This window comes from Labrus bergylta, chromosome 3 (genome assembly GCF_963930695.1).
Source record: "Labrus bergylta chromosome 3, fLabBer1.1, whole genome shotgun sequence".
In the NCBI taxonomy this organism is placed as follows: Eukaryota; Metazoa; Chordata; class Actinopteri; order Labriformes; family Labridae; genus Labrus; species Labrus bergylta.
This window is the reverse complement of record NC_089197.1, coordinates 20,979,210-21,004,082: the sequence shown is the minus strand read 5'-3', so window position 1 is coordinate 21,004,082 and position 24,873 is coordinate 20,979,210. Positions and strand designations below refer to the sequence as shown.

Sequence of the window (24,873 nt, the reverse complement as noted above, 5' to 3'; positions counted from 1 at the left end):
TTGAACCACTGAGACATCCCCGTTACTTCGTTAAAATTGAGATTTAGTTTGAAAGAGCGGGTAGTGTGCAGAAAGAGGAAAGAATTTGGCGGTTCCCCAGCAAGACACCACTTAAAATCCAAAGTCCTAAAGTCTGCCTCGAGGCAAAACCTCAGCAGTGGATCAGACACATTTGTCAAAGCAGCACCTAGTTCAACACACAGGTATGTCAAGAACCTGATGAATGGAGCCGCCTGCAATACCTTTGATTTTCACTGGACTGAAGAACGATCAATATCAAAAGCCATTACAAATCTCCTAATCAGAATCACAAACCATGTAGGAAGACTTCTGCATCTAAAGACAGCTGTTTCGTTGCCAGTTTAGCCTCAAATTTGTTATGCAAACATCTCTTGAAATTAGTCCATAATAATTCTGCACTTTTACAATGTACCAGTTATATTTTTGTAAATGTCTTACTGAAGTTTCATCTGCTCTGAATGCATACTCTTTGAAAATATATAATTCAACCCTGCAGCTGCAGTGTTTGTGTAGCCCTGACTAGCCTACAGTTCATCTTCTTTATTTGATACAGCCAGCCAATCCAGGCTATAAATCTCAAATGATGACCATCAGTCACTGTACTGCTTGGCCCTGAAGACCTGATTTTCCACGACTGTTTTTGACCTTTACTGCTTTTTCTTTACAGAAGCTGTTCAGCCTGGGAGCAGGAGACCGGCAGCTCATCCAGACGCCTCTGAACGACACGCTGCCTGTCACATGCAAAAGTGTTGCTCTGCTCTTCCAGCAGCTGGGTGGGTCCATGTACTTTGATAATTGCAACCTAGTAATCATGAAACGGAAGGAGACTTATTGAGTCAGACGGTGACTTGTTAGTGACTTACTGTAAACCGGTCCCTTCATGCTGCTGTGTCATGTATCTGTTAATCCTTTGAATCAACAATAATTTCCCCATGCACTTTGTCACGTTTACAAAATATCCCATTGAGGTTTAGGACATTTTGTGTAGCGAGTTGTTATAATCTGACAGTAACCCCTCAAAGAACATTTGTCTTAATCATTATCCTGGTGTTGTTCATAATTTGTAGCTTAATTAAAGTAGCTTAATGTGTGTCATTCATTCAGTCTCACATTTTAGAGGCTTTGTTCTACTTTGCTTATCACATGGTGGTAAACTGAAGCTCTGTTGGACTTCATTTTCAGTAGACTTTTGCCATGCTCCGTTCAGGTTTTGGATTAATTTCACAGTAGATATATGTGAGGCAGGATTATGTAGTGTTTGCTTTGTCTCCTCAGTGTTTCTGTAACTTTCTTTGGGGTGAAAGGGGCACATGATGAAGCTTTGATGCAGTTTACTGATTTCACGTGTTTGCTTGGTATGGTCAGACTTTAACGATTTGCGTAGGCGATAAGTGCTTTGTTAAAGACAAGGGCCCGAACGATAAGAGTTTTGGGGGCCGATACATATATCGATATTCAATATATTGGCCAACATCTTTCTTAGATCTATGTTCGATCATGTATAGATATACACATTTATTGTGTTTTTCCTGCAAATGCATTTATCAAACACTTGATACAGTATAATGAAGACAAGATGGTCACTCAACTGGAAAGTAATTGCGCATGTACATGCATCATTGTTGACACTCTGGAGAGTGATAATGCTGGTTGTAATCCATATATGACATTCTGCTGATGAAAGATAACTGCTAGTGTAATCCAAGGGTACTTTAATGCTATTTGACTGGGGAATAAATCTAGTTGTATTGGTGCATATCTGCGATAAAATTAGCCGATACCAATAGTCACTGGATAAGATAATATCGGTCCGTCTGATATTATCGGGTGGCCGATTAATCGGTCGGGCTCTATTTAAGATACAACGTGCCCGTTTCACTGTGACTCGTGCAATAAGATAATGAAGATTCACTTTCATCAGCCCTCGAAACTGCATTTTGTCATCAATCACAAACCATACTGTACTGCATTATATTTTTAGACTTTCTAATAATCCTGTGAGAATAATTTTTCTTTTTGAATCTCCAGGCGTACATCTGTGTGAGAGGGAAATATTATTCACCTGATATTGGATTTGTAATGAAAAGTTGGCCTTGTTTAGCCTCATTTGATCAGAAGAATGTGCTTCAAAACATGAGCCGATTTTAATTCCCCAGTATTAACACCATCCTGTGTTTGTTTGGACACAGCAGTGATCACGCACACGGGGGGTATTTGCACGATACACATGTGATCAGGGTTATGTGGGAGTCCATTTGAAGTCAATCTGGATACGCAAAACAAAACAATCCTGACACAGTTCCCACCCATGACTTGTCAGTCTTCATAAGCCTCTTTACATTAATCAGTACAGTACGCTTATGCTTAAATGTGTGTATAGTGGTGCTTTTTCATGAGGCATTAGTGCGTCTTAGAAAGAAAAGTGCTCAACACATGGCATTATTAAAGAGACATGTACGGTGTATTACCTTGACAAGCTGGTCACTGATAAGTAATAATCCTGTGGTTAAATGGCTATTAGTCCCACTATAGTTATTAGTTGGATGTTAAATCGCTGACATCATTGTTCGCGTGTGTGTGTGTGTGTGTGTGTGTGTGTGTGTGTGTGTGTGTGTGTTTGTGTCAATTGGTAATGAGACTATGTCAATGTTTTTTTACAGTCTAGGATGTGCTGGTAGGCGTTATTTGTTATTTGTTTTTTTACTTTTACTCAGTGAGGTTAGCTGTCCCCATGTTTTCAGGCTATACTCTGCTACCTCTTGGCTTTTAGCATTACTCTTATAGTGTGAAAATAGTCTGCTTTTCCCTATCCATTTATGATTCATAATTGATAAATCGAACTTTGATTGTTGCTATTGAAACGCAAACATTCATTGGCTCTGTGTATCATTTTGGGAAAACAAGACAAAAGTGTACAGTTATCTCTCTGTTGTCCTTCAGCTGGTGTGAATGTTGTTATTGATGCCAGTTAATTAACTTTGAACATGGTATTTTACTTTGTTTGAGGTGGGATGAATGTGTGCATTACTCTCTGAATGACACTTTATGCCAGCTTTTGCTTTAAGTTTGATGCTTGGTCGGCGTTTTCCTCCAAGTGGCCTTCTATAAACTCAGGCTTTCATTCAAATGACTGGGCAGGTTTGTCCACTCTCTAAAAACTGTCTCTTCATGCTGACAAGAAGCTATATATTTCAAGTCAGTGAATCGAGTAATTCCTAAGAAATGAGAACCAGTGCATCTGTTGACTCATTCGATCATCCTCATGTCTATGTGAGGACTGGCCAGTAGTCGAACGTACGAGCACGTCGGCACATCTATCTGTGCACGCAGGTCACTCGAGTCAGCAGACAGGAATGTGTGTTAAACAGTCACTCTGCACAGGACGGACATCCCCCCGGAGCAAGATAAAACTGGCCAGCCAATTTTGTTGTTTGTTGCCTTTGTCTCTGATGTCGTCTGGAGAGATGTGTGTCATTTTTTTTTAAGAGCTTGTTGGAAAAGGGATGTTTTTCGATATGATCAACTAAAAAACAAAACAAATCTGAGGCCTTATCATGAAACACCGTCACAAAAAGGTGCTACCAATAACAAGTTGTACCTCTTGACGGATTAAGATGAGGTCATTGTCTGTAATAGGCCTGCTACACTCAAAACTCAGATTTTATCAAAGCTTGTATTTAGTTTCCTGTTTATCGCTGAAGCCCTCCACTCAGACAGACAAACATCCAGACCCAGCACTTCCAGCGGCACGGATAAGCTCGGCAGTGTTCCTCTCTCTTTATCACTCCAACCTGTGATGAATTGGTCTGTCACTCTACCTGATGACAAACAATAACAGGAACTGTAAACTTAGAATGCTAACCTGTCACATTGGTGAAATATTATTGATACAGTATGCATGTGTTATTTCCTTTTGTTTTTCATAACTCAGTTGTTCTGAAGGTTTGTCATCAGTGTTTTACAAAAATGAGTTGTCACTTTGTTGTAGAAATGTGGTATTAGTTATCCAGCGCAGCTGAAACATTGCTTTCAAAAACAGTGCGCTGCTTGCAGACGATTCCTCAACCCACAATTTACAAAGCTTCAGCGATTTACTTTTTCGTGGAGGGAAATAAGATGCTGTTTCTCTTGCCCTCGAGATCTTTCATGTGGTTTCAGTACAGTTAAGGTCAGGATTCCTCTACACATACATTCAGCTCTTGTGTTGGGAAACAAGGAAAACATGCTTTAGTGGTATTAATCACGTTTTATTTATGAAATAATATCCTACACTGACTAAGTAATCTCTTCTCTTTTAGAGAAAGTGTGACTGTTATCTCGGTTGTTTCAGGGGTTTTTTCCTCATCAAAGAACTTAACCAGCTTTGATTTATTTATTTAATTTTTTAGAGAAGGAGTGACATTGAATGTTGCACGTCTGACAGAAGATTTGGATTAACTGCACTGACTTATGATATTAAAAACACTTTCCTCAGCACCAGCAGACTAACTTTTCAACAAACCCATCTTTCTATATGTAGTAAACAATCCGTTGATATAAAGATTGGTCTGGTGTGTCTCCACATCACTGCCAAAACCTTGGCAGACGTTGTGTGCTTTGAACTGCGGTGATCATCATTGAAGCTTGTTGTGGACGCAAAACGGAAGTCCCAAATGAATATTGCGAGCCCTAATCTGTGTCAACAAATAACCCCAGTTGCTTGATGAATGATCTGGAACAACGTGTCAGGCACTTTCCAACAAATACCTCATTCATTTGGTTCTCTGTTGTTTTGCCTGTTCCAGGAATCCAAAATGTTCTAAGCCTGTTTTGTGCAGTCCTGACAGAACATAAGGTTTTGTTCCACTCCACCAGTTACCAGAGGCTTGGAGAGGCGTGTCGTGCCCTGGAAGCCCTCATGTTTCCACTCAAATATAGGTAAGAACTGTATGCGTCTGACCCCGGCTTCAAGACAGATTACATTTATCATGTGACTTTCTGCTCACACCTCAGCGTGTGATTGGACTGATGATTAACTTTGGCATCATGATATTTAGCTATAGGGACACCATTCAGATAATATAATTCCTTGAGATCAGAAGATTTGACCTGGTTTAACCTTATTTATCTACTAACTGCAACAGCCACTGTCTTTTCAGACAACACTTTCGAAAGCATTTTGACTTGATAAGCAGTTATGAACCTTTTCCCTTTTTGGAGAAAATGTATGCATGAATAACGAGAGGAGTTTAAGGCGAAGTCATTTTTTCTCAATGGTATCAAAGTTCTACCTATGACTGCAAAGTTCAAGGTGATTATAATATTTTTAGGTTCAGAAATTCAGGTTTCTCTGGAAGAACACAGAAGGGGAATAAAGGAAATTACTAGCTATACAAAGAAAACCATTAAATGACTTTTTCTTGGATTTATTTGTTAATGCCAAGGCAGCACTGAATAATGTCTCATTTGTTCATACTCAACAATGTCAATTTTATTTTTTATAATTTTAAGTAAATTCAAAATGCTCTACGTTAAAAGATTTAAAAAAGGACTGAAACATTAGCACATAAGCAGCACATTTGTAAATAAATGAGTCATTTTAAAGTGCAGGAAAGAATCAACAGGGCATGGACACAACATGAAATCAACACAACAACAATTATAACAATCAAACATTTGATTTAAAATGCATTTTTAAAGGTACTCAAAGACACAGTGCATTAGTTAATAGTTAAACAACACAGTTCTGTTCTTGGTTGACGGGTGATTCAGTATTACTGGCCGAGTAGCTGGCTGAAATAAAGACAACACCATTATCATTTGATTGCTTTGGAGAAATTCAGTATAAATGGGATGCTGGTTTAACTCAATGGTTCGAGCATGCGCCCCATGTACAGAGGCTATAGTCCTCGTCGTAGCGAATGTGGGTTCAATCCCTTTGCTGAATGTCTTACCCCACTCTGTCCTCCAAACATTTCCTGTCTCTCTTCAGCTGTCCTATTCGGTGAGGCAAAAAATCCCCCAAAAAGTATGATTTCCTCTGTGTTTTTCGGAACTTATTGCATCATGATATACTCACTCTCTCTCTGTAAATTTTATTAATAGATTTCCTTTCTAACCTCTTCCACTACCCTGCACTTCTCTGTTAGGCTTTTTGTTACACAATCAGCTCGTTATTCTCCCTCATCTGTCTTCCTACTATTTTGTACATTTTTTTTAGAATTCACTGTTGGTGTCCTCTTGTGTGTTTAGTTACCCATACATCCCAATCCTACCTTCACGGCTGCTGGAGGTGTTGAGCTCACCCACTCCCTTCATCATTGGAGTGCACTCCATGTTTCAAAATGAAATCCAAGATCTGGTGAGTGCAGATTTATCTCAGGCAGCACTTCATCTCTATCTTTGATCCAGAAAACTAAGTTCATACATTGTTGCATGCATTCAGACACATTAATCATTGCCAAGAATTAATAACCTGTAACTGATAATGCATTGGGTCACTTAAGGACTCAATCCTCAATGAGGATGAATTCTCTGCTCTTCAGCAAGATGTTTGTTTAGCTGGTTTCGGCTGAACGTCACCAGGTGTGCATGCTGTTCCGTTCAGTACTCCCTCCAGCTGCTATCAAACCACCTGACCTCTCACTGTTCTGTCTGTGTTCACCAGTTGGATGTTATTATTGCTGACCTGGATGGAGGAACAATAAAGATCCCTGAGTGTATCCACTTGTCCGTGCTCCCTGAACCTGTGTTACACCAAACACAGACTGCCCTGTCTCTGGTAAACACACACACACACACACACACACACACACACACACACACACACACACACACACACACACACACACACACACACACACACTGAGGTGCAATTATACATATTGTTTCAATAAAAACAATGTGATAACATTTTCTTATGCCGATGACTAAAAAAACTATTCATTAAATAATTACCCTTCATACAGATACAAGACATGTTCTCATCCTTGTTTAGCAGTGTTTGTATGTTGGTCTGTCATTACCAAAGACAAGCCGGTTAGACTAGTCTAGTGGTTATGACGTGCGCCCCATGTACAGAGGCTACAGTCCTCGTCACAGCGGTCGTAGGTTTCTCGATTCTGGCCTTGTCCCTTTTGTTAAAACAAGTTCAGATGACTGATCACATGGCTGATCAGCTCCTTCTACTGTTCCTCGCCGATGCTCAAAGGCTCTCTTTGTCTCCCATAAGCATTAAACATGGCCAGTTCTAACTGACAGGAAAGAATGGGTTATGGTTCACGTCTTCTACTTCTTCTGTTTACTAGTAGATTGTAACCAAACAAAAAGTTCTAACATCTGCCAATACAATGATTGCAATGAGCCTCGTTGTGTAATCTTTCTTGCAACATTTTAAAGTTTGCTTTAAGTTGAGTAAAAATGGAATGGAAACACGACAACTGATTGGTCATAAATGTTTTTTTTAGCAGTAAATAGTTAACTTGTTTTTTTTCCCCAGTATACAGTATCATCTGGTTATTCATTATGCAGTCTTTCTCTGACCTAGAAAAGTATTTTAGATAAAGACATCTGCTGCATTAAAGAATAAATCTGTTTAAAATTGATGTGTTTTTTGTAGGTTTTGCATCCTGATCTGGAGATAGCAGACAATGCATTCCCTCCGCCTCGCACAGCACCCTCCAACCTCAAGTTGTTGGTAAGTCACCCTCACTATCACATGCCCTCCATTTATTCAGGGTGTCTCATTTTGAGGAGTGATGTCATGCTCCTCCCACATGAGGAAAAGATTGATTGCCAAGAGGTTAGCGTCAGAGTGGGGCACTTACTGACAGTAACCCATAACCTTAAAGACAAATAAACATGTCTGTTACATAATTAACTTATCAGACTGCATTTGTGGCATAGCTGTTTAATGAGTCATGTGTGTGTCTGTGTGTCTGTGTGTTTTTAGGACAAGGAGGTGAGGGCTGTCTTTCTCAGGCTGTTTGCACAACTCTTCCAGGGCTACAGGTCTTGCCTGCAGCTCATTCGCATCCATTCTGAACCAGTTATTCACTTTCACAAGGTAAGATAACAACATAATGGAATGTCTCTGGTGAAATTATCATTTTGTAAACCATGTTTTCCAATATATGACCTGAGATTAAACTCCTTTAGCAATTGCTGCTTAGAAAACACATTGTTCTGTTAAAACACCAAGCATGTCAAAGCTGGAGTCCAGCAGCAGTGAGGGCTCCATGACTCTTTCATTTTGTTTATGCAAGCTTCGGACACAATCCCGTAACCTTGGGCAAAGACCGGCAATGAGCCATATGAAATGTATTAGGTTTACATTTTTGTTTTGTGCTGGGGATTTTGTTTGTTTGTGTCTGTGGTGTCTCCGTGGTAACCCCTCATCCCGCACATCATCCACAAAGTACCCCACATGGATCACATTATAAACAAACGCTCTGCATCTTTGCCTGGAATCACTGAGTGGAGAAGGCTCGAGTGAACTTTGTTTTGTCTCTTCTACCCACAAGCACAAATAATTATGCCTAAAGTCAATTAAATTAATTCGCATGCAGTAATTTTAACAAGATTTATTCCTTTTTTTGTGCATGCTAAATAACTTCTCTGTCATTTCAGCAATAAAAGAAGCTTGTCTCAGGCCCCCTTGCGAAGATTTTATTTTTTTAGATTTTGTAATCCTCTAAAAATGGCTGTGATCAACATGCTTGGTTTTTTTTCAGTGTGCAGTATATATATCATATGACCAAATTTACATCAGTCCCATCTGTGCATGATTGTAACTGCTCTAATTCTGACATGATCCAGACTGCCTTCCTGGGCCAGCGAGGCCTCATCGAGAATGATTTTCTGACCAAGGTTTTGGATGGCATGGCCTTCGCTGGCTTTGTCTCAGAGAGAGGTCCGCCTTACCGAGCCTGTGATCTCTTTGATGAGGTACTGTTCTATGGAACTCCAACTAAAGCTGAATTAAAGTACCAGACTTCTTACATCAAGAATGAATCTCTCAGCTGGAGGAATGCTGTGCCGTCAGTTTTAATGAATTCTCTGAGATGATCCATCAATTTAATGGTGTTTACTACTCTCTTTTGTATTTCATGCTTGTTTTCTGTATGTGTGTTTTGTAGCTGGTAGCCTTAGATATCGACAGCTTAAAAGAAGAAGAGGTCAGCCCTTCCAAGCTGCAGAAACACATCAGGGAACTTTCTGAGCAGCTGTACCGAAATGTAAGATTCATGCAAGCAACTTTTGACTACATCTCCTCTGTTGTATTCATGTTTTACCGTACAGGCCAGATACCTTTAGCACGCTCTAGATGAATATATATGCTTTCCTTATTCTTGTACTCTAGGAGAACCCAAACCCACACATGGCATTCCAGAAAGTGCCTCGGCCTTCAGAGGGATCCCACCTGCGGGTGCACCAGGTACCCTTCCCCCCGCTTAATGACGAAAATGTGGAGAAGATGCTGCAGGAGGGTGTGGCAAAGCACAGCAACACACCTCCATCTACACGTCCTGAGAAGAAGTGTGTTGTACCTCCCGGACCACCAGTTGGTATGGCTAACTTTAATGCTCCTGTCATCATTTGAACTTCCTGTAAATGTTTTAACATACTTGCAGGGTTGTGTTCCAAGTTCAAGTTAAAATTATTTTGATCACATCTGTCTTGCACTGGCTGGTACATTGTCTGGTCTTACAATGGCAAAACAAGTTGTTTTGTTAGCATTTTTAAAAAGTGTGAGACTTTTTCATTTTCCTTGAAGACACAAAATAAGTTGATGACTCCTCCTGAGCTCTGCAGTGTTTTCTTTTATATGTCGAATAAATAGCTCTCTTGAATATTAATTTCCCTCCACGATAACCAAATGTCAAGCAAGGTAGCAGTCATACTGTAGGTTGGTTGTCACTGTGTTTTGACTCTTCTCACATTCAGCACTATTAGGTCTGTAAAAGACAATCATCCCACAAATCCCACAAATACTTCATTTAAAGGCCTTCAAGAGAACTTTGTCTTCAAATCATGATTTGTGAAATCCCTTTGATTTTTCGTGCAGCTGTAGCGTTTACCTGCATTGATTCCTTCTGCTTTTTTGTCTCTCTGTGTCCCAGTGTCCATTATGGGTAAGAGTGGCTCCGTGTTTAACAGCGCTCGCAGGCTGGAAGTGGTGCGGAGCTGCATATCCTTCATCTTTGACAACAAGACCCTGGAGACTGAAAAGGTGCTGCACGTTGTCTTTCATCAGGGGAGCTCATTAACCTTAATAAAAGCTCATTAACTATAGAAATGTGCCCCTTTGTGTTCCACACACCAGGCAGACCGTTACATAGCTGTAGATCTCTCCTCACAGTCATCACCATAATATCTCCCAGCTGGGCCAAAGACATGCACACGCAGAAATAGATGGGTCCTGTAATCAAACACTTAGCAGCTTCCTTTTACTGTCTTGCCTTCTTCACACACACTTCAACACATCTTTCTGTTGCCTTTACATGCATCTTTATTCCACAAAGATGTCTGATAAAAACCTCGCCTTCAATAAGGCCCCATGAACTGTATGTGGGGTTCTACACGAACAGTCTGCTCGATATGCATCCATGCTTTCAAATGAGAAGGTTGCCAAATCTTTTATATATCCCTCTTGCTTCATATAGGAGTTATATAATCCAAGCATGCATCTCTGTGCAAATGTAAATATGCATAGCTTGCATCCCCTGAACCCCCCATGAGGCTGTAAATCTTGTGCTGCCAGATGGTCTGGATGAACAGCAGGTAGAAGTAGCTGGGAGTGCCGCAATGGTACATAGTGTTTCTGTGTGCATGTGTGTAGGCAAACATTTATGTGTGAGTTTTGCCTTGTTATTTTTATTTTTGTTTTTTAATCTGTATTGCTCTTGTTTCATGTACAGCACTTTCGTCAGCTGTTGCTGTTTTTAAATGTGCTTTATAAATAAATGTGATTGATTGATTGATATAAACAGAGAATGGAAAACAAAAACAATAATACACTTTGTCAGAAAGCAAGAACTCTGTCATTTCTTGACCTATCATAAATCTCAAATCAGCCTCTCTTGTTAAATCAGTCACTTAACTAAAATATGTTTTTTCTGTTTGTACATCTTTATCCTAACAGACTCTTCCAGCCGCACTGCGCGCACTAAAAGGCAAAGCAGCTCGTCACTGTCTCACTGAAGAACTGAGTCTTCATGTCCAGCAGAACCGAGCCATTCTGGACCATCAACAGTTTGACTACATCATCCGTATGATGAACTGTGCCCTCCAGGTAAGTCACAACACTGACGTCAGAGACGACGTTCTTAGCAAAGTAGCAAATAAGGGGCGGTACATTTAAAAGTCTACTTTTCTTTCTTTGTAATGTCAACAACTTGATGTAAATGATGTCACATTATCTATAAACTAATACAAAATGAAATGACGCAACTAAATAGTTTTAGATGTTTTATTCTAAAATCACTGTGAAAGGAAAAAGACAGAAATCTGACTCCTACCCCACATGAATGCAACTGTCAGTGATATTGCATCATACACAAGTAATTAAGGGTAGCTTCAGGGTATCAAAATAAAATATTTGTCTTTAGTTTTGAATGATATTAGTTTATCTTTTTGATCTGCTGATAAAAAAACATCCAACTTAAGACTTTTTGATAATTTTATTATTATATATATTCAACTTTAATTTATTTTTCTTTCTCTGATTTAAGCAGGAATTTGACATTAGCTGTTATGGTCCAGTGCATTTACCCAAAATGTGAAAAATCAAATTTCAAACAATAATTTCCTTAGCTAAAGAATATGAAAAGTATATACTGTAGTTACTCACTATAAACCCTCAGACAAGATCAGATGCAACCAGTTACACTCAGCAGATGTCTGCTTTTCAGACTGCTCTGGTTTGTTCATCAAATGGTAAAAAGTCAAAATAAGTCCTTTTAAATTCCTAATTGTAACATGGAATATGAAACAATTGAAGAGGGGTGAATACTTTTAAAAGGCACTTTATGTGTGTATGTATGTAAGTTGGGCCATAAGTGCACAGAGGTATGGTACCAGCTGTCCTTCCTCTTCTTTATTCTTTCTTCTGAAGTTTGTTTTCGTCTACAACCGTCTTCCACAATGTAGTAAGTCAGAGTTTCTCTTTTGTCACATTATTTTTCTCTCTTCCTGATTCCCTCATTCCTGGGCTACTTGTCAAAGCGAGTAACTAATGTGTTTTTGTGCCGCTCATAAAGAGTCACTGAGACTTCACTCAACTAGAGCAGCCGGGTCTTTATTGGAAGTCCCTCATGTTTTACTGGCTTGAATCCGCCTTTTACAGGGATTTTAGTAATTTTAAGCAGTCCTCATAGACTGCAGCTTTTATGGAGTGATTTAAGATTCCAGTCACCCCCCTAAAATGATCGAAAGCCAATTAATCTCAACATCTGCCAGGGCCAGGGACACACAAGGTCAAGTGATGTGTCATTTGCTCCACATTTATAAAACTGAACAAAACGCAAAAGCCAAGTACAGCATTGATCACCTCGGCCAATACGATGTCTACATGGCAAAGCTGCTGTTTCACTGAATATTATTTATGGCTTTGCACGCAGAAGACGTGAAAACAAGACCTGTTGCGTAATCCCTAAATGCCTGACTGTCTGCATTTCAAGCGACAGATATTTATTTTGTTCTGCTGTGAAAGCTGTTTGCTTTTTGACGTGCATTACTTAATTATGGGCAGAATGACCTGAAAATACCACCTTCCCTTAAATCTGTAATGACTCAAAGCAGCACACCTTGAGGATGCTCTATCTTTTTGTTTTGTTTTATATGGCCAGTAGCCAGAGAGACACTGTGTTTTTTTGTATAGAGTGATGAGGCGTAGGCTTTTTTTTTTTTAAACAGATGATTTTTTTGTGGGGTTTTTTTTTTCTTGAAAAGCTGGACAGGAAAAAAAACACAAAATGATAAGGAGTACAACAAACCTCCCTAAAGAATGCCATAAGGAGATACAAATCTAATTCATAAATCATAATTCAACAAACAGAACCTGTCAAGGAGGTGATGCACATGTTGTCTGTACTTATCTTCTTCATTTCCTCTGGCATGCTACTGAGAGGCCACACATGGAAGGGAAATTAATAATACCTAGATGGAAAAGACATTTGATGTGTGGGTGCCTTTTTGATGACCACAAATTTGGATTAGAAATACTTAGTCCCTTTTTCAGATTTTTGCTCTGATGTTGTTTTTGTTTGTTTGTCTGTTTGTTTGTATATTGTTTGTAGTTTCTTCTCTTACTTAAGTGTTGAAGCCAAACATTTGAGAGGGCTTCACACAGCCAAAGTGACTTATTCATTGAAAAATGTAACTCGCTCTTCGTACAATGACATTATGTTGACTCATTAGGATTTCTGCCTTCAATGTTGACATGACACATTGATTTTCAATGACATCATCATCACGAGGCCGACTACAACATTCATTGTTTAACTGTCAGGTTCGGGTTAAGCGACAGTTGCGATCCATGTTTTGTTTTGGAAGGTTTGCAGGGGAGCGCAGTGTTTAATACAAAGAAATGTACAAAGGATCAAATGTTTGGACATCAGAATCAGGTGGTCACGGTTCTTGTCGGTACTTGTTAATCTGTAATTCTTGCCGGACACTTTTCTATTAGACATAAAAAAAAAAAATGTTGATACATTCTTTGGATGAGTGGATGTGGTTTGAAAGCGCTATAGAATGATGCATTTTCCTTTTTCAACATCTGCTGTAATCCTTCACTGCCATGAATCACGCACAGTAACGACCCTCATTAAGATATTTGAGTTAATTGCACATTCTTTGTTTGTGTGTGTGTGTGCATGTGTGTGTGTGTGTTTGTGTGTGTGTGTGTGTGTGTGCGTGTGTGCGTGCGTGTGAGTACATACTGGTCAGTGCTCCAGATTTGTTAAGTACACGTTGCGCAAGCCATGTGGGGGAATGAGTCCTGCTGTGGATGTATCCTGGCATCTCAACCATTTCCTGTCAGATAGGATTATGAGCGCTCTGTGCTCGGCTCTCTCATGGCCCAGGGCCTCATCACGGTGCTTGAAAACACACTCTGGACTGCAGTTTACTGAGTGGAGACTGGAAACCATGGGAACCGGCAACAGCAGCATGGAGTCCATGAGTTCCGCATGATCCAGAGCTTGACCGTCTGATATATCGCAACGTGCAGGAACACGCGGTACACACAGATGTTTCTAGAAAGGACGAGGCATTTGTCTGACTGTCCTGTCTGAATCACAGGCTGACCGACCCCTCCACTCATACACTGAGGCTGCCTGCTGTGTAATCTGCCTGCTATCATAAGTTGGAACATCTCCTATGATAGTCTATAGTAGACTTTATTACATTTATACATTATTTAGATCATAAATTAGTCTTTTACTGTGAGAACATGGCCCCTGTCTGCCTCAGTGGCCTTGATAGACTGCCTTGCGTAACAAGGTCACTGGGAATCGGTACTGGGTATGATTCCCATGTTCTGATGACTGTTTCTCTAGGATGTCCACCACTAAGGACAGGTAAACATCTGCATTTATCAGATTTCTTGCTCACGCTCTGGAATCTTTGTTTGTTTGTCATCTGGACAGCTCAGTAGTCAGCTATGCGGCTAATTCCTCTTCCCATTAAGGGTTCAAGCCCCAATTAATAAAGTGTGTCAGTAGCTACTAAAGTCTCATAAAAGTATACAATACGTGCCAGTTCATTCGCACAGCTTTTCCTGGAAAGTGTTTCTATGGACACACACACAGGAAGCTGCTGTTTGTTCACATCCTGCAGTGTTTCTGTCACATGCTCTCACTTCTTGTTTTTGCCTGCTGGATACGTGTCTGAGACCAAATCGCTGTGTTATTCATCACAGTAATCTTAAGCTCCTGTAGCTTCAACGGGAAGAAATGGTCAAGACATGCTGTAAATATAATGGGAGGAAAGGGAGACAGCAGGGTGTCTTTGCAAACAGCAATGTGGGGATGCAAAAACACCCTTCTGTGTTGTTATCCCAAATAAGCTTGCATGTTTCTCCCATGATGCATCATGTAGATCCATTTGGAATCCATTTACCTGGTCAGAATCCTCATGTGAGGCTGATAGATCCGAAACCACTCTGCTGTACTTCTTGAGTTTGTCGTTCGTCCTTTTCACAGACATTCTGTAGATTGAACTCCTTATCAGTCCGATTTGTAAATTGACCTCAGAGTCATTCTCGTTTAGCCACTCTGTCTACCTAGCAGGATTTCATTAGAGAGGTTTGTATGTAATAGTGAAAAAGAGATGTTTATATATGAAGTGTTTAAACAGCCTCTGGGCACATCACTCTGACGTTTTCTTAAAGCTGCAGCCATTTTGAGAGCGCAGAGTCAGAAGTTTCTGTTCCACACATCGGATGAGATGCATCGCTGAACTTGACTCTTTTTGTTTGAATAATGCTGCTTTTGTTAATTATTCGCACACTTTTTCTGCCTGTGCATTTCCACTTGTTGTTCCGTGTTGACTGGGGGTCCATGAACTCCTGTGACCTGCAGCATTGTTAGGATGCTGGTAAACAATGCTCTGAGCCGCTTCAAGCTGGAACATTTTACCGCAGCCTAAATAACTGCGAAGAAAAACACTGGGGACAAGAAAAAAAAACAGAAACTATGTTGATTAGTCCATGGGGGGCCAGGCTTTCATGTGTAGCTGTGGAACTTGTGTTTTACATTTTCCCCTCCTCTGTACATTCTTGTCTACATTTTTGTTTTTTCTTGAGGAATGGCGGTCACAGAGGCCCCCCGTTACAGACCAGTATCAGAAAGTGAAGCTTTTCTCCTCCTATCTCTGCTGCCAGAATTAAAGACCATAGAACAAAAAGTATGAACAAACTTTGCCAAGAACTGAAGATTGCTAGTTTTTGTGAGTAAACATTTTACGTAACCATAAGAGAGAGAAAGTGTTTACAAAACTGTTAGATCTCAATGAGTATAAAAAATCCCACTTAGGGATATAAGGTGCAGCAGCAGGTCAGAGTCATTGCTGCTGTTAGTTAACGATCTTAAGTCAAGTTTCCTCTGACCATTCTCATATTCAAAGTTTAACAAGTAAATCCCCACAAAGCTTTCCAGAGATAAGTACCAATTTCCTGTGAATTTACTACTTTTGAGTCCAACGTGTGTCCTTTTATCTAAGTCTCCTGTTCTCATCGTTCTCTGTGATCTGTGCAAGGAAAGTTTTGTTTGGGCCCCTAAATCCCCTGCTCTAAGCCTCTAAATGTACTTTTCTTCATAATAGAGTTCTCTTGAAAGCACCAGAAAGCGCCGCCTCTCTGGCTTGAGGCAGTCTCGACTACAGAGACACTTTGGCCTGGCATTTCAAATGTCAGAGCGGGAAATGCCTAATTTAAAAAAACAAGTTTACAACAACAACAAAAAATGGATTCGATTTTTCTTTCTAGCATGTCGTGTCTTCTTGATAAATGGATGCAGCATTTCACTGCTTCAACATGATAGGATTTTATGCAATTTTCTTCAAAAATGGTAATGTAGTTCAAGACAGGAAAGCATTACATTACTAAAAAAGAAAAGAAGACTGGAGCGCTTTGCCTTTTGTTTCAATGCAGGATTATATAAGACTATTGGAAGCATGTGTCCTGACAGTGGAGAAGAAAAAGTGAGGGGTTCTGGCAGACCTTTTTAGAGCATTACTTGTGACATGTAACATGAGAATCTTTATGTAACAGAGGGTTAGTTAACAGATGATTTATTCTTTACCCTCATATTTGTCATACGTCTCATCTCTGCTTAGCTTATTACCAGCAGAGCATCAGCCACACTGAGACACAGACACTGTTTGGTCTTGTGTCTAAACCACACAACCAGTTTCAAAAGAACTAGAGCATTGAGCTACGAGGTTCCCCTCTGACCTTTGTGTACGTGTGACCTCTCTGTTGGAAACTGTGCTTCTTGTTTTGGGGCTCCAGTGTTAAAATCATGTAGCAGAGCTGTGTAACATGTTACCTGCTGTGTCCTGTCATGCTCTCATGTCTCCTCTGTTATTTGACCCACAGGACTGCTCCAGCTCAGAGGAGTACACAGTAGCTGCTGCACTGCTGCCCTTGTCGACAGCCTTTTACAGGGTAAGAGATGAACAACAAGAATGCTGTTCACTTTTGTGCTGCTGGTTTTTTTTTTATCATGCATTGGAAACACCTACAGCTTAATGAAGCATTTAACAGCTCACTTCAGTAGGGATATTTATATACAGTGTATATATAATATATATGAGAGAGATTTATATGAAGGAAAATCGAAAGAACAGAAAAATAATATTTACTTTTCATTTCAAATCAAACCCATGATACTTGATACATTATTTCATGACTTTGCAGCATATATTTTGTAAATGTGTAAATTTTTTGTAACAAGCATTTTCTAGATTACATTTATTTTTAACTCCACACATCAGAACCTACTCCACCACACTTCCAACCCCCCCTACCACTCCCAACTAATTGAACCTACAGAAAGGTATTTTATATTTCATATTAACTTGAGCAGTATGCCAGCCAATATGGTTGTATATTTTCTAGTACAGGGATTTGTGTCAGTCGAAATGTAACAAGAAAAGTGTGTCAAAGTATCACATACATGAAGTAGAAGCATTGTTTTCACTGTGTATTTGTTTTTATTATATGACTAATAGAAATATATTTGCAATTATAAATCTCATGCAGAGTAGCAGTAGTAGTATGGGCGTATTTTTTTCATTAAAAGGGGGAAAATAGAAGAAGAAATAGCTTCTAAACATCATCCCTGTTTTTCCCGATATAATGTCTGATTTTTGTACATCTCAAATAAAACTATAGCATATCAGCACAATTTGAGTTGGTTATCACACATATGTGGACAAGGTTTTAGCTAAGGAATAGTCTGAAAAACGAGAGCTTTCTCAACCTTTGACCGTTAAAACCTTCATAATAAAATGTAGCAGAACGGTCAGGACCTTAGGGTGTTAATCCACATTCTCAACACAGGGAAGCTTCACAACTACAGTATGTCCTAACAACTATCTTATTGTTATTTGGACGCACACAACCATCCCCACTTTTTTTTTTTGATGGGTACCAGGGCCAAACCGTGACTGGCCTGCTCTCTGCTGCCACATGGCTCATTAAGTTCTCACGCCACAGGCTGATGAAACTCAAAGTTAAACCTAATTGATGGTCTTTCTTGTTTCTTTTGAGTTATATCAGTGTTTGTCAGCATACTGCATGCTTGTTAAACCATGTAACAAGATTGAACCACTCCAGATTTTTTTACATAAATAAAAAAAAACAACAACATCTGTTTGGTTTTTGAGCTCTGTAAGTTTACACTGTATGAAGAATATTGTAAAAAATTAGGCAGATTTTTAAAGATGATCAGAACTGTTAAAACGCTTCAGTACTGTCTCACCACAAGAGTGAAAAGTCAAGTGAGGTCAGGAGGAAATCTGCCAAAATGATTCTGTAATCTCTGGTTTAGTGGCGCAAGGATCATGCCGTGGAAATGTGAGAAAAACAAAACTCGGCAATTAAGCATCCAGACAGCTGCCATTGTGGGTGTTTAGTGAGGGGCATTCATGATCCTGATGTCTCAAAACTCATTCTTCATACACTGTTTCCCTTATTTCTGGACATATTTGATCCCTTTGTTTCATTTGCAAATGTAAGCGACATCTTTGGAACTTAGCAAACATGAATCGGAATGCCGCGATTTAGCAAACAACAATATGAACCACGACACTGCAGCATACACAACGTAATGAGTTTTGACAGTAGGGCTTTGCTTTTTACGAGAAAAATGTTCTGCCTTGTCTTTCAAATGCCCCTCACCAACCTCAGTCTTTAAACTATCATGGTGGTGGCATTAGCATGGTCTAACAGCCATCGCTAATACAGTGCAGTTGCTTTGTGTTCAGCAAACAGCTGTGAATACTTTATGCTTTAAATTGTCAAGCTGTCCTTGAATTTGACCAGACTTTGAGTTTTGCTTTTGGTGACCCATGAAGAAATGTGTGTCGGGCTGTTTTTGAGAGTTCTGCCTGTAAACACCAAGGACGGACTGGTTCCTCTCTAAAAGTGGTATATATTTTATGTATGTGCATTTACCACTTACTGGGTGTTGTGGGCCATGAGGTGAAGAGTGTCTCATGCTGCATTTGTTCAATATTCTCTCTTGTTTTAAATGCACCACATCTAATTTAGCCTTTTCGGGAAATGTCCAATCATATATATGTCAATAATCTTAAATAAGGCTTGAAAGTCCTACTTAAATAGCGCTTAGATGGTGCTGCAGTAAAGTTTGACGCTGCAGTTCTTGTTTTCCTTCCTTTAAGTCAGGCTCTGCTATTTGCAAGAAACACTAGGAAACTGAGATTCCAAGTTTTTCCAAGTTTGGAGGTTGTTTGTAATATGAATCAAATCATTGAACCGCTCTCAAAACTGTGTTTCCTGCACTGACCCACTTAACTGCGTGTTGACGTTAATCTTGAACCAGTCTCTCAAGTGGAAACAGAGGAGAGTTTTACTCTTTGATTTCCATCACTCTTTCTTTTTTTTTTTTACAAGCCCCATAACTACTGGTGAATGTTAATGTTAAGCATTTTTTGTTTGCATCACCACATTGAAATTTAAAGTGAATACTTTTCCCTAAAATTGTGAGTAATCATTAGAGATGTTTTTTTTCTTCTTTCCTCTAGTCAGTGCATGCCAAACATCGGGTAAAATATTGTTCCGGCTCTTCACTTTAAAGACTGTTGGTTCAATTCCAGGAGTCAGACATCGGTCGCGTCCCTGTTTGGTATTCTTGGCCAGCCTCTGCCAAGCTTACTCAGTGTTCATGCAGACAGTGGTGCCATCCCCATGGCCTTTAAGTCTCCAGGTCGAGGAACGTGGGAAGTTCCCTCGTACTGCAACTCTCAACTCTCAGACAGAAACAGACAATATGTTGACCATGCACAGCTTATGCTTCTGACTCAAATTCTATAATAAGTTGTGTTACTCTCAACTTCTCGGTTTCCCCTCAGTTTGACCCCTCTTTATTTCCCCATTGCACTTATTCAACCATATTTCATAGATGTTTGTTAATGTTACTGATAGAAAAAGGTTGAACTCATTTGCACAATTCCTTGTGGCCTAGATCATGCATGGACGGTGTCAATTGGCCCATGTTGGAAAAGTTTTTTTGTTTTTTCCAGAATGCCATTCAACCTTTGTACAGCGTCCTTTTTTTATTTGTCAGGTTTTGAATTCTGTTTTGATTCTCTAATCTGCAGACATTTCCTCTAGCATTCATTATCTAGTGAGAGGTGGGTTTATCTGGAGATGAACAGGTGTCATTGATGCCTTTGTTTGGGTGTTATTCTGCCCTTTGCTGTCCCACATACGTTTCTTTTAACATTTGAATGAGTAAATCTCTCTGCCCAAGTGAACACAGGTTTTGTTCAGCTGCAAGTGAACAACCCAAACACAGATTTGGTTGACTTGCACAACAAGAACACTTGACTGTTATCATTCCTTCAGTCATAGTTTATGCACGGGGAGGATTTGGCTGCTCTTTCTGTAAAAACTGCTCTCGACCACGTTGTTGTGAGGAAAGTGACGTACCAGTTGACCCCTGTGTGTCTGAGAAATGTCCAGCTCTTGACTTACCGTATCTCTGTTTACTTTGTCATGGAACATTTATGTTACTTGTACATTGTGTTTTAACGCAGTGATTGCCTACGAATGCTGTGATGGATTTGTTTATTAGTCTGACTTTTGTTTTTTTTTTCTTTCTGTTTGTTTTGCGTGACTGAACACTGTAAATACATTGTTTAAATACTGACATTTTCATGGTTTCAGGATGCAAATGGCATTTCTCACAATACACCGACTCATGTAGAATCACAAAAATGCTGAGATTGACTGTGTAAAGGTCAGGGTTGCATTCTCCACGGACGACTTGTCCAGATATAATAACGATGATTTCGTATCCAAAACACTTATATATGTTGCGTTCAGTGACAAAATGCACAAGTTCTCCTTCTCTGAGAGAGACATGTGTGATGCTGTATGGCTACACACTACAAACAATGTTTGGAGGCTGAACACAATCATACTGTAAACCTTGAGATCGTGTCCCAGAGTTCAGAACACGATCCCAACCCCTGATAGCCCCATCCCTTTGACCTGTACACAGTATTTCCCCCTCACTGTCTCCCCTTGTGGTTTTTATACTTGTTTCTGTTTTCTCTCCCTCAACCCTACATTCCTTTTCTTCAGCAGTCACATGGCAAGATGTGTGTGATTGTGGTATACTCCCTCATCTTCACTTCCTACTTCCTTTTCCTCTCCTTCCTCCTCTCCTCTTCCCCGTCCCTCTCCTCCTCCTTGACCATCTGTCTTGTGGATGTCTCTGTGAGCTCTGTGTATTATCATACTAGGAAGGAGTTGACCTGGGTCACAATGACCTGCACACGTCTGACAGGTCAAAAAGGAACAGATATCTGGGAAAAGATAGAGCAGACAAACACACTCAGACCCCCTTTCACAAACATACACACCCACACTACATTTGCTGGAAGACATGTAACACACTCCTGTTACAGAGAGGTATTACAATCCTGTATACAAGCTATACTTGTTCTTGGATTTTTTTTTTTTTTAAGTTGTGGACATATTTTCATCACATTTCTCTTTATTCTTGTAGTTTGTTAGCGTTAGCATTGCCAGGGTTTATGACCTTACTTCAAAGCATTTCCAGCCACAGCACATTTATCCTTGTCATTTTCACATTTTTGAATGGCTTTTCTAGTCTTTCTCTGGCCTATTTCCCATGTACTTATGTATGGCAGTACAGTATGTTTGGTTCCTTTGATGATAGCAAAATGAATCTATTATGTCTATTTGAGGAAAAGAGGCCCACATAAATGTCATAGTTGAGCCCTAACTAAGCTCAACCATCATCAAGTCTTTGTACATTGAAATTGATTCCGCAGCGGCATCGTGTCCCAGTCTGTCAATTCACTTTGCGATGTGGCATGGAGGAAGCACGACACAGCAGGAGCTCCACCTACGCACACACAGTCAGACATGCACAAACACACAGCGCTGCGCTCCCCTGCTGGTTCAGCTGAAACCGTCTCGCCTCTCTTACTACCTCCACGGATGGTACAGAGGGGGGGATGAGTTCGTCCCCCCATTACGCCTCCACGATATTCAGATTGAAGGCATAACATCAAAGGGATGTATTTTAGGTGGTAAATATACTTTGAGATTTTTTTTATACCCCAAATTGCCTCAAACTGTTACTCTACATTGTTTTCCTTCTGCGTTTCTAATTGGCTGCTGTGTCTCAGCAGGATGGTGTTTCTTTTACTCTTTCTTTAAACAACTTGAAGACTCAGGAGATAATATCAGGAGAAGAGCAGCAGGAGACTACTTCAGTGGTGTTATAGCATGAACCAGTGAATGAGTTTTCAGGTTGTTTTATCGACATTTGGCATGCATTATGTAAAAAAAAAAAAAAATGTCCAAACATCCTGAGATAATAAATTTGACCTATGAATAAAACCCTGGCTGAAGTCAATCAATCAATCAATCAATTTCTATTTGTATAGCGTCAACTCATAACAAGTGTTATCTCGGGACACTTTACAAAAGAGCAGGTAAAAAGACCATACTCATTGTTATGTTACAAAAAGCAGGTAAAAGACCTTACTTATTGCTTTCTTACAAAGACCCGGCCTATCCATCATGAGCACTTTAGCATAGCAGCAAAAGTTACAGTGGTAAGAAAATAAAAAAGTGTTAGCAATAGATATATCTGAATCAAATTGCATTAATATTGAGTTTGGTATGAACTGTGTGTTCAATATTAAATGCTGCAGGGGCATCAGCACTTTGTTCACAGCCTGTCTCGCAGCCTCTTCTTTCTTTTGGCGTCTGGCCCATCACACTGGAAACAGTGTTTTGATTATGTCTGCTGTAATTAGAGTTATCCCTCCAGTTTTCATCCCTCAAAGGCAAACTATGAAGCGATAATGGAAAACACAGTCTCGTGTCAGCCTCTGGGGAGTGAAATCAGAAGCTAATTAAGTAACAGGCTTGAGCAGCACACGTGGCCTTTATGTAATTGTCTTGAGAACACGTTATGTGTGGTGTGATAGTGTAGCTTCACTCTTTACCATAATTGTTTTTCTCTACAGTGTGGACCAGCGTTAATGTCTTTAGCTGAGCACTTCACTTATCCTTCTGTGACTGTTTTCTCAGAGGCAGCAGGTGCTTTACTCATCAGCACTTACTGATGAAAAACAAAAGCCCTGCTTCCAAAACGTCCACACACAGTAAGACCGAAGGGTGGTCTATTAATCCATTAGGGCATATGATTAAACCTTTAACATCCAGTTTTCCCTTTGGTGTAAATATTGGAGAAACACACTTTTTGTACTATTTAAAAGTAAGAATGAAGTTGTTTGTTAAAGTAACTATTCAAATTCCAAGCTGTGAACAACAACACTATCTCTACTGTTCTGCTGCAGACAATCCAGCATGTGGTTTCTATCTGTTGCTACAGGAGACGACATCAACTATCAGAGAAACAGAGATGCAGATTGTAATATGTTTTTGTTTAGTTTTTTCACTTTGAGCTTCATGTGTTGCTTTACCTCTGCTTCTGGCATTTTATAATCCTATATAAGAATCCTTTATTTAATAAATTGGCTAATATGCCATTTTTCTAGATCGAAAAATGCCAAAGGGCTCCGTGAGTCATCGTTGTTGGCACATTCAAATAGTGTGCTGTGTTTTTCTGATATCCTGCTCCACACAGTGGTTCCTACTCAAAGGCAAGGTCAGCTGCTTTTTGTTTCTTCTCTTCATTGTCCTAATTCTGTGATCTATGTCTTTCTTTTCAGAAATTGGCTGCCGGAGTGAACCAGTTCGCCTATAGCTGCATTCAGGACCATCCCATCTGGACCAACCAGCAGTTCTGGGAGGCCACTTTCTACAGCGAGGTCCAGGGTCAGATCCGAGCCCTTTATCTAAGTACCACAGAGGAGAAAGGGGGCATCATTGCCAGGGTAAAGGTGAGAGGAAAAGTGACCAAAATATTCTGTGCAGTCTATAGCCCAACCAATCTTTTAACCTCACTCAAGCTGAAGCCATGCCACGATTTCCTCTTGAGTTCTCTTTGGCTGAAGGCAAATAATGTTGTGAACCTCCAAACCTCACTATGGTCATGAGCTTTTGGTTGTCATTCTCAGCAGAACAACATTTTGTATTCAAGAGTTTACACCACAAAAAAAACAAAACAAACATCTATCAGACTTGAACTTCTTGCTCTGACCTCTCCAGGATGCAGGCCCCACACCAGCAGCAGTCAGAGATGAGGAACACACAGTGATGGATCTGGCAGCAGAGCAGCTGCGTTCATGGCCCAGCCTGAGCAAGGAGAAGCAGCAGGAGCTGGTGAAGAATGAGGAGAGCACCGTGTTCTCTCAGGCCATCCACTACGCCAGCCTCATGGTCTACCTGCTTGTTCCTTTAGACACCAGCAAGAACAAGCTGCTCCGTAACACACCTGTAGCTGACTGGGAGAGCGGCAGCAACAGCATCGTCACAAACAGGTCAGGGGAGCATAACATTCACTTTTTAAAAGGTTTCAGGTGTCTTTTACTATCCACTCGTTTCAATAACAAAATAAACTAAAATACACTTTTGGCTCGTTTCGCACTTGTAAGGTAGAACGATCATTCTTATCCAAAGGAAACCTCAAGGTAAGGTTTCACAATTCTGGAGCAAGTTTCCCGCTCTTAATAAGG

General features: G+C 40.0%; 1 protein-coding gene across 2 annotated transcripts in view; it reads left to right on the top strand.

Annotated features, from left to right (window-relative positions):
• The window catches only part of sbf2 (SET binding factor 2), a 90,745-nt gene that overhangs the window by 38,964 nt on the left and 26,908 nt on the right, over positions 1 to 24,873 (top strand). For both annotated transcript variants that reach the window (XM_020661352.3, XM_020661347.3), the window contains exons 6-19: positions 689 to 794; positions 4,806 to 4,938; positions 6,253 to 6,361; positions 6,668 to 6,781; positions 7,619 to 7,696; positions 7,952 to 8,065; positions 8,818 to 8,946; positions 9,138 to 9,236; positions 9,362 to 9,566; positions 10,122 to 10,231; positions 11,144 to 11,293; positions 17,099 to 17,167; positions 23,968 to 24,138; positions 24,407 to 24,678. In XM_020661352.3, coding sequence (XP_020517008.1) covers positions 689 to 794; positions 4,806 to 4,938; positions 6,253 to 6,361; positions 6,668 to 6,781; positions 7,619 to 7,696; positions 7,952 to 8,065; positions 8,818 to 8,946; positions 9,138 to 9,236; positions 9,362 to 9,566; positions 10,122 to 10,231; positions 11,144 to 11,293; positions 17,099 to 17,167; positions 23,968 to 24,138; positions 24,407 to 24,678 — 1,859 coding nt within the window. The remainder of the gene's footprint in view (positions 1 to 688; positions 795 to 4,805; positions 4,939 to 6,252; positions 6,362 to 6,667; positions 6,782 to 7,618; positions 7,697 to 7,951; positions 8,066 to 8,817; positions 8,947 to 9,137; positions 9,237 to 9,361; positions 9,567 to 10,121; positions 10,232 to 11,143; positions 11,294 to 17,098; positions 17,168 to 23,967; positions 24,139 to 24,406; positions 24,679 to 24,873) is intronic.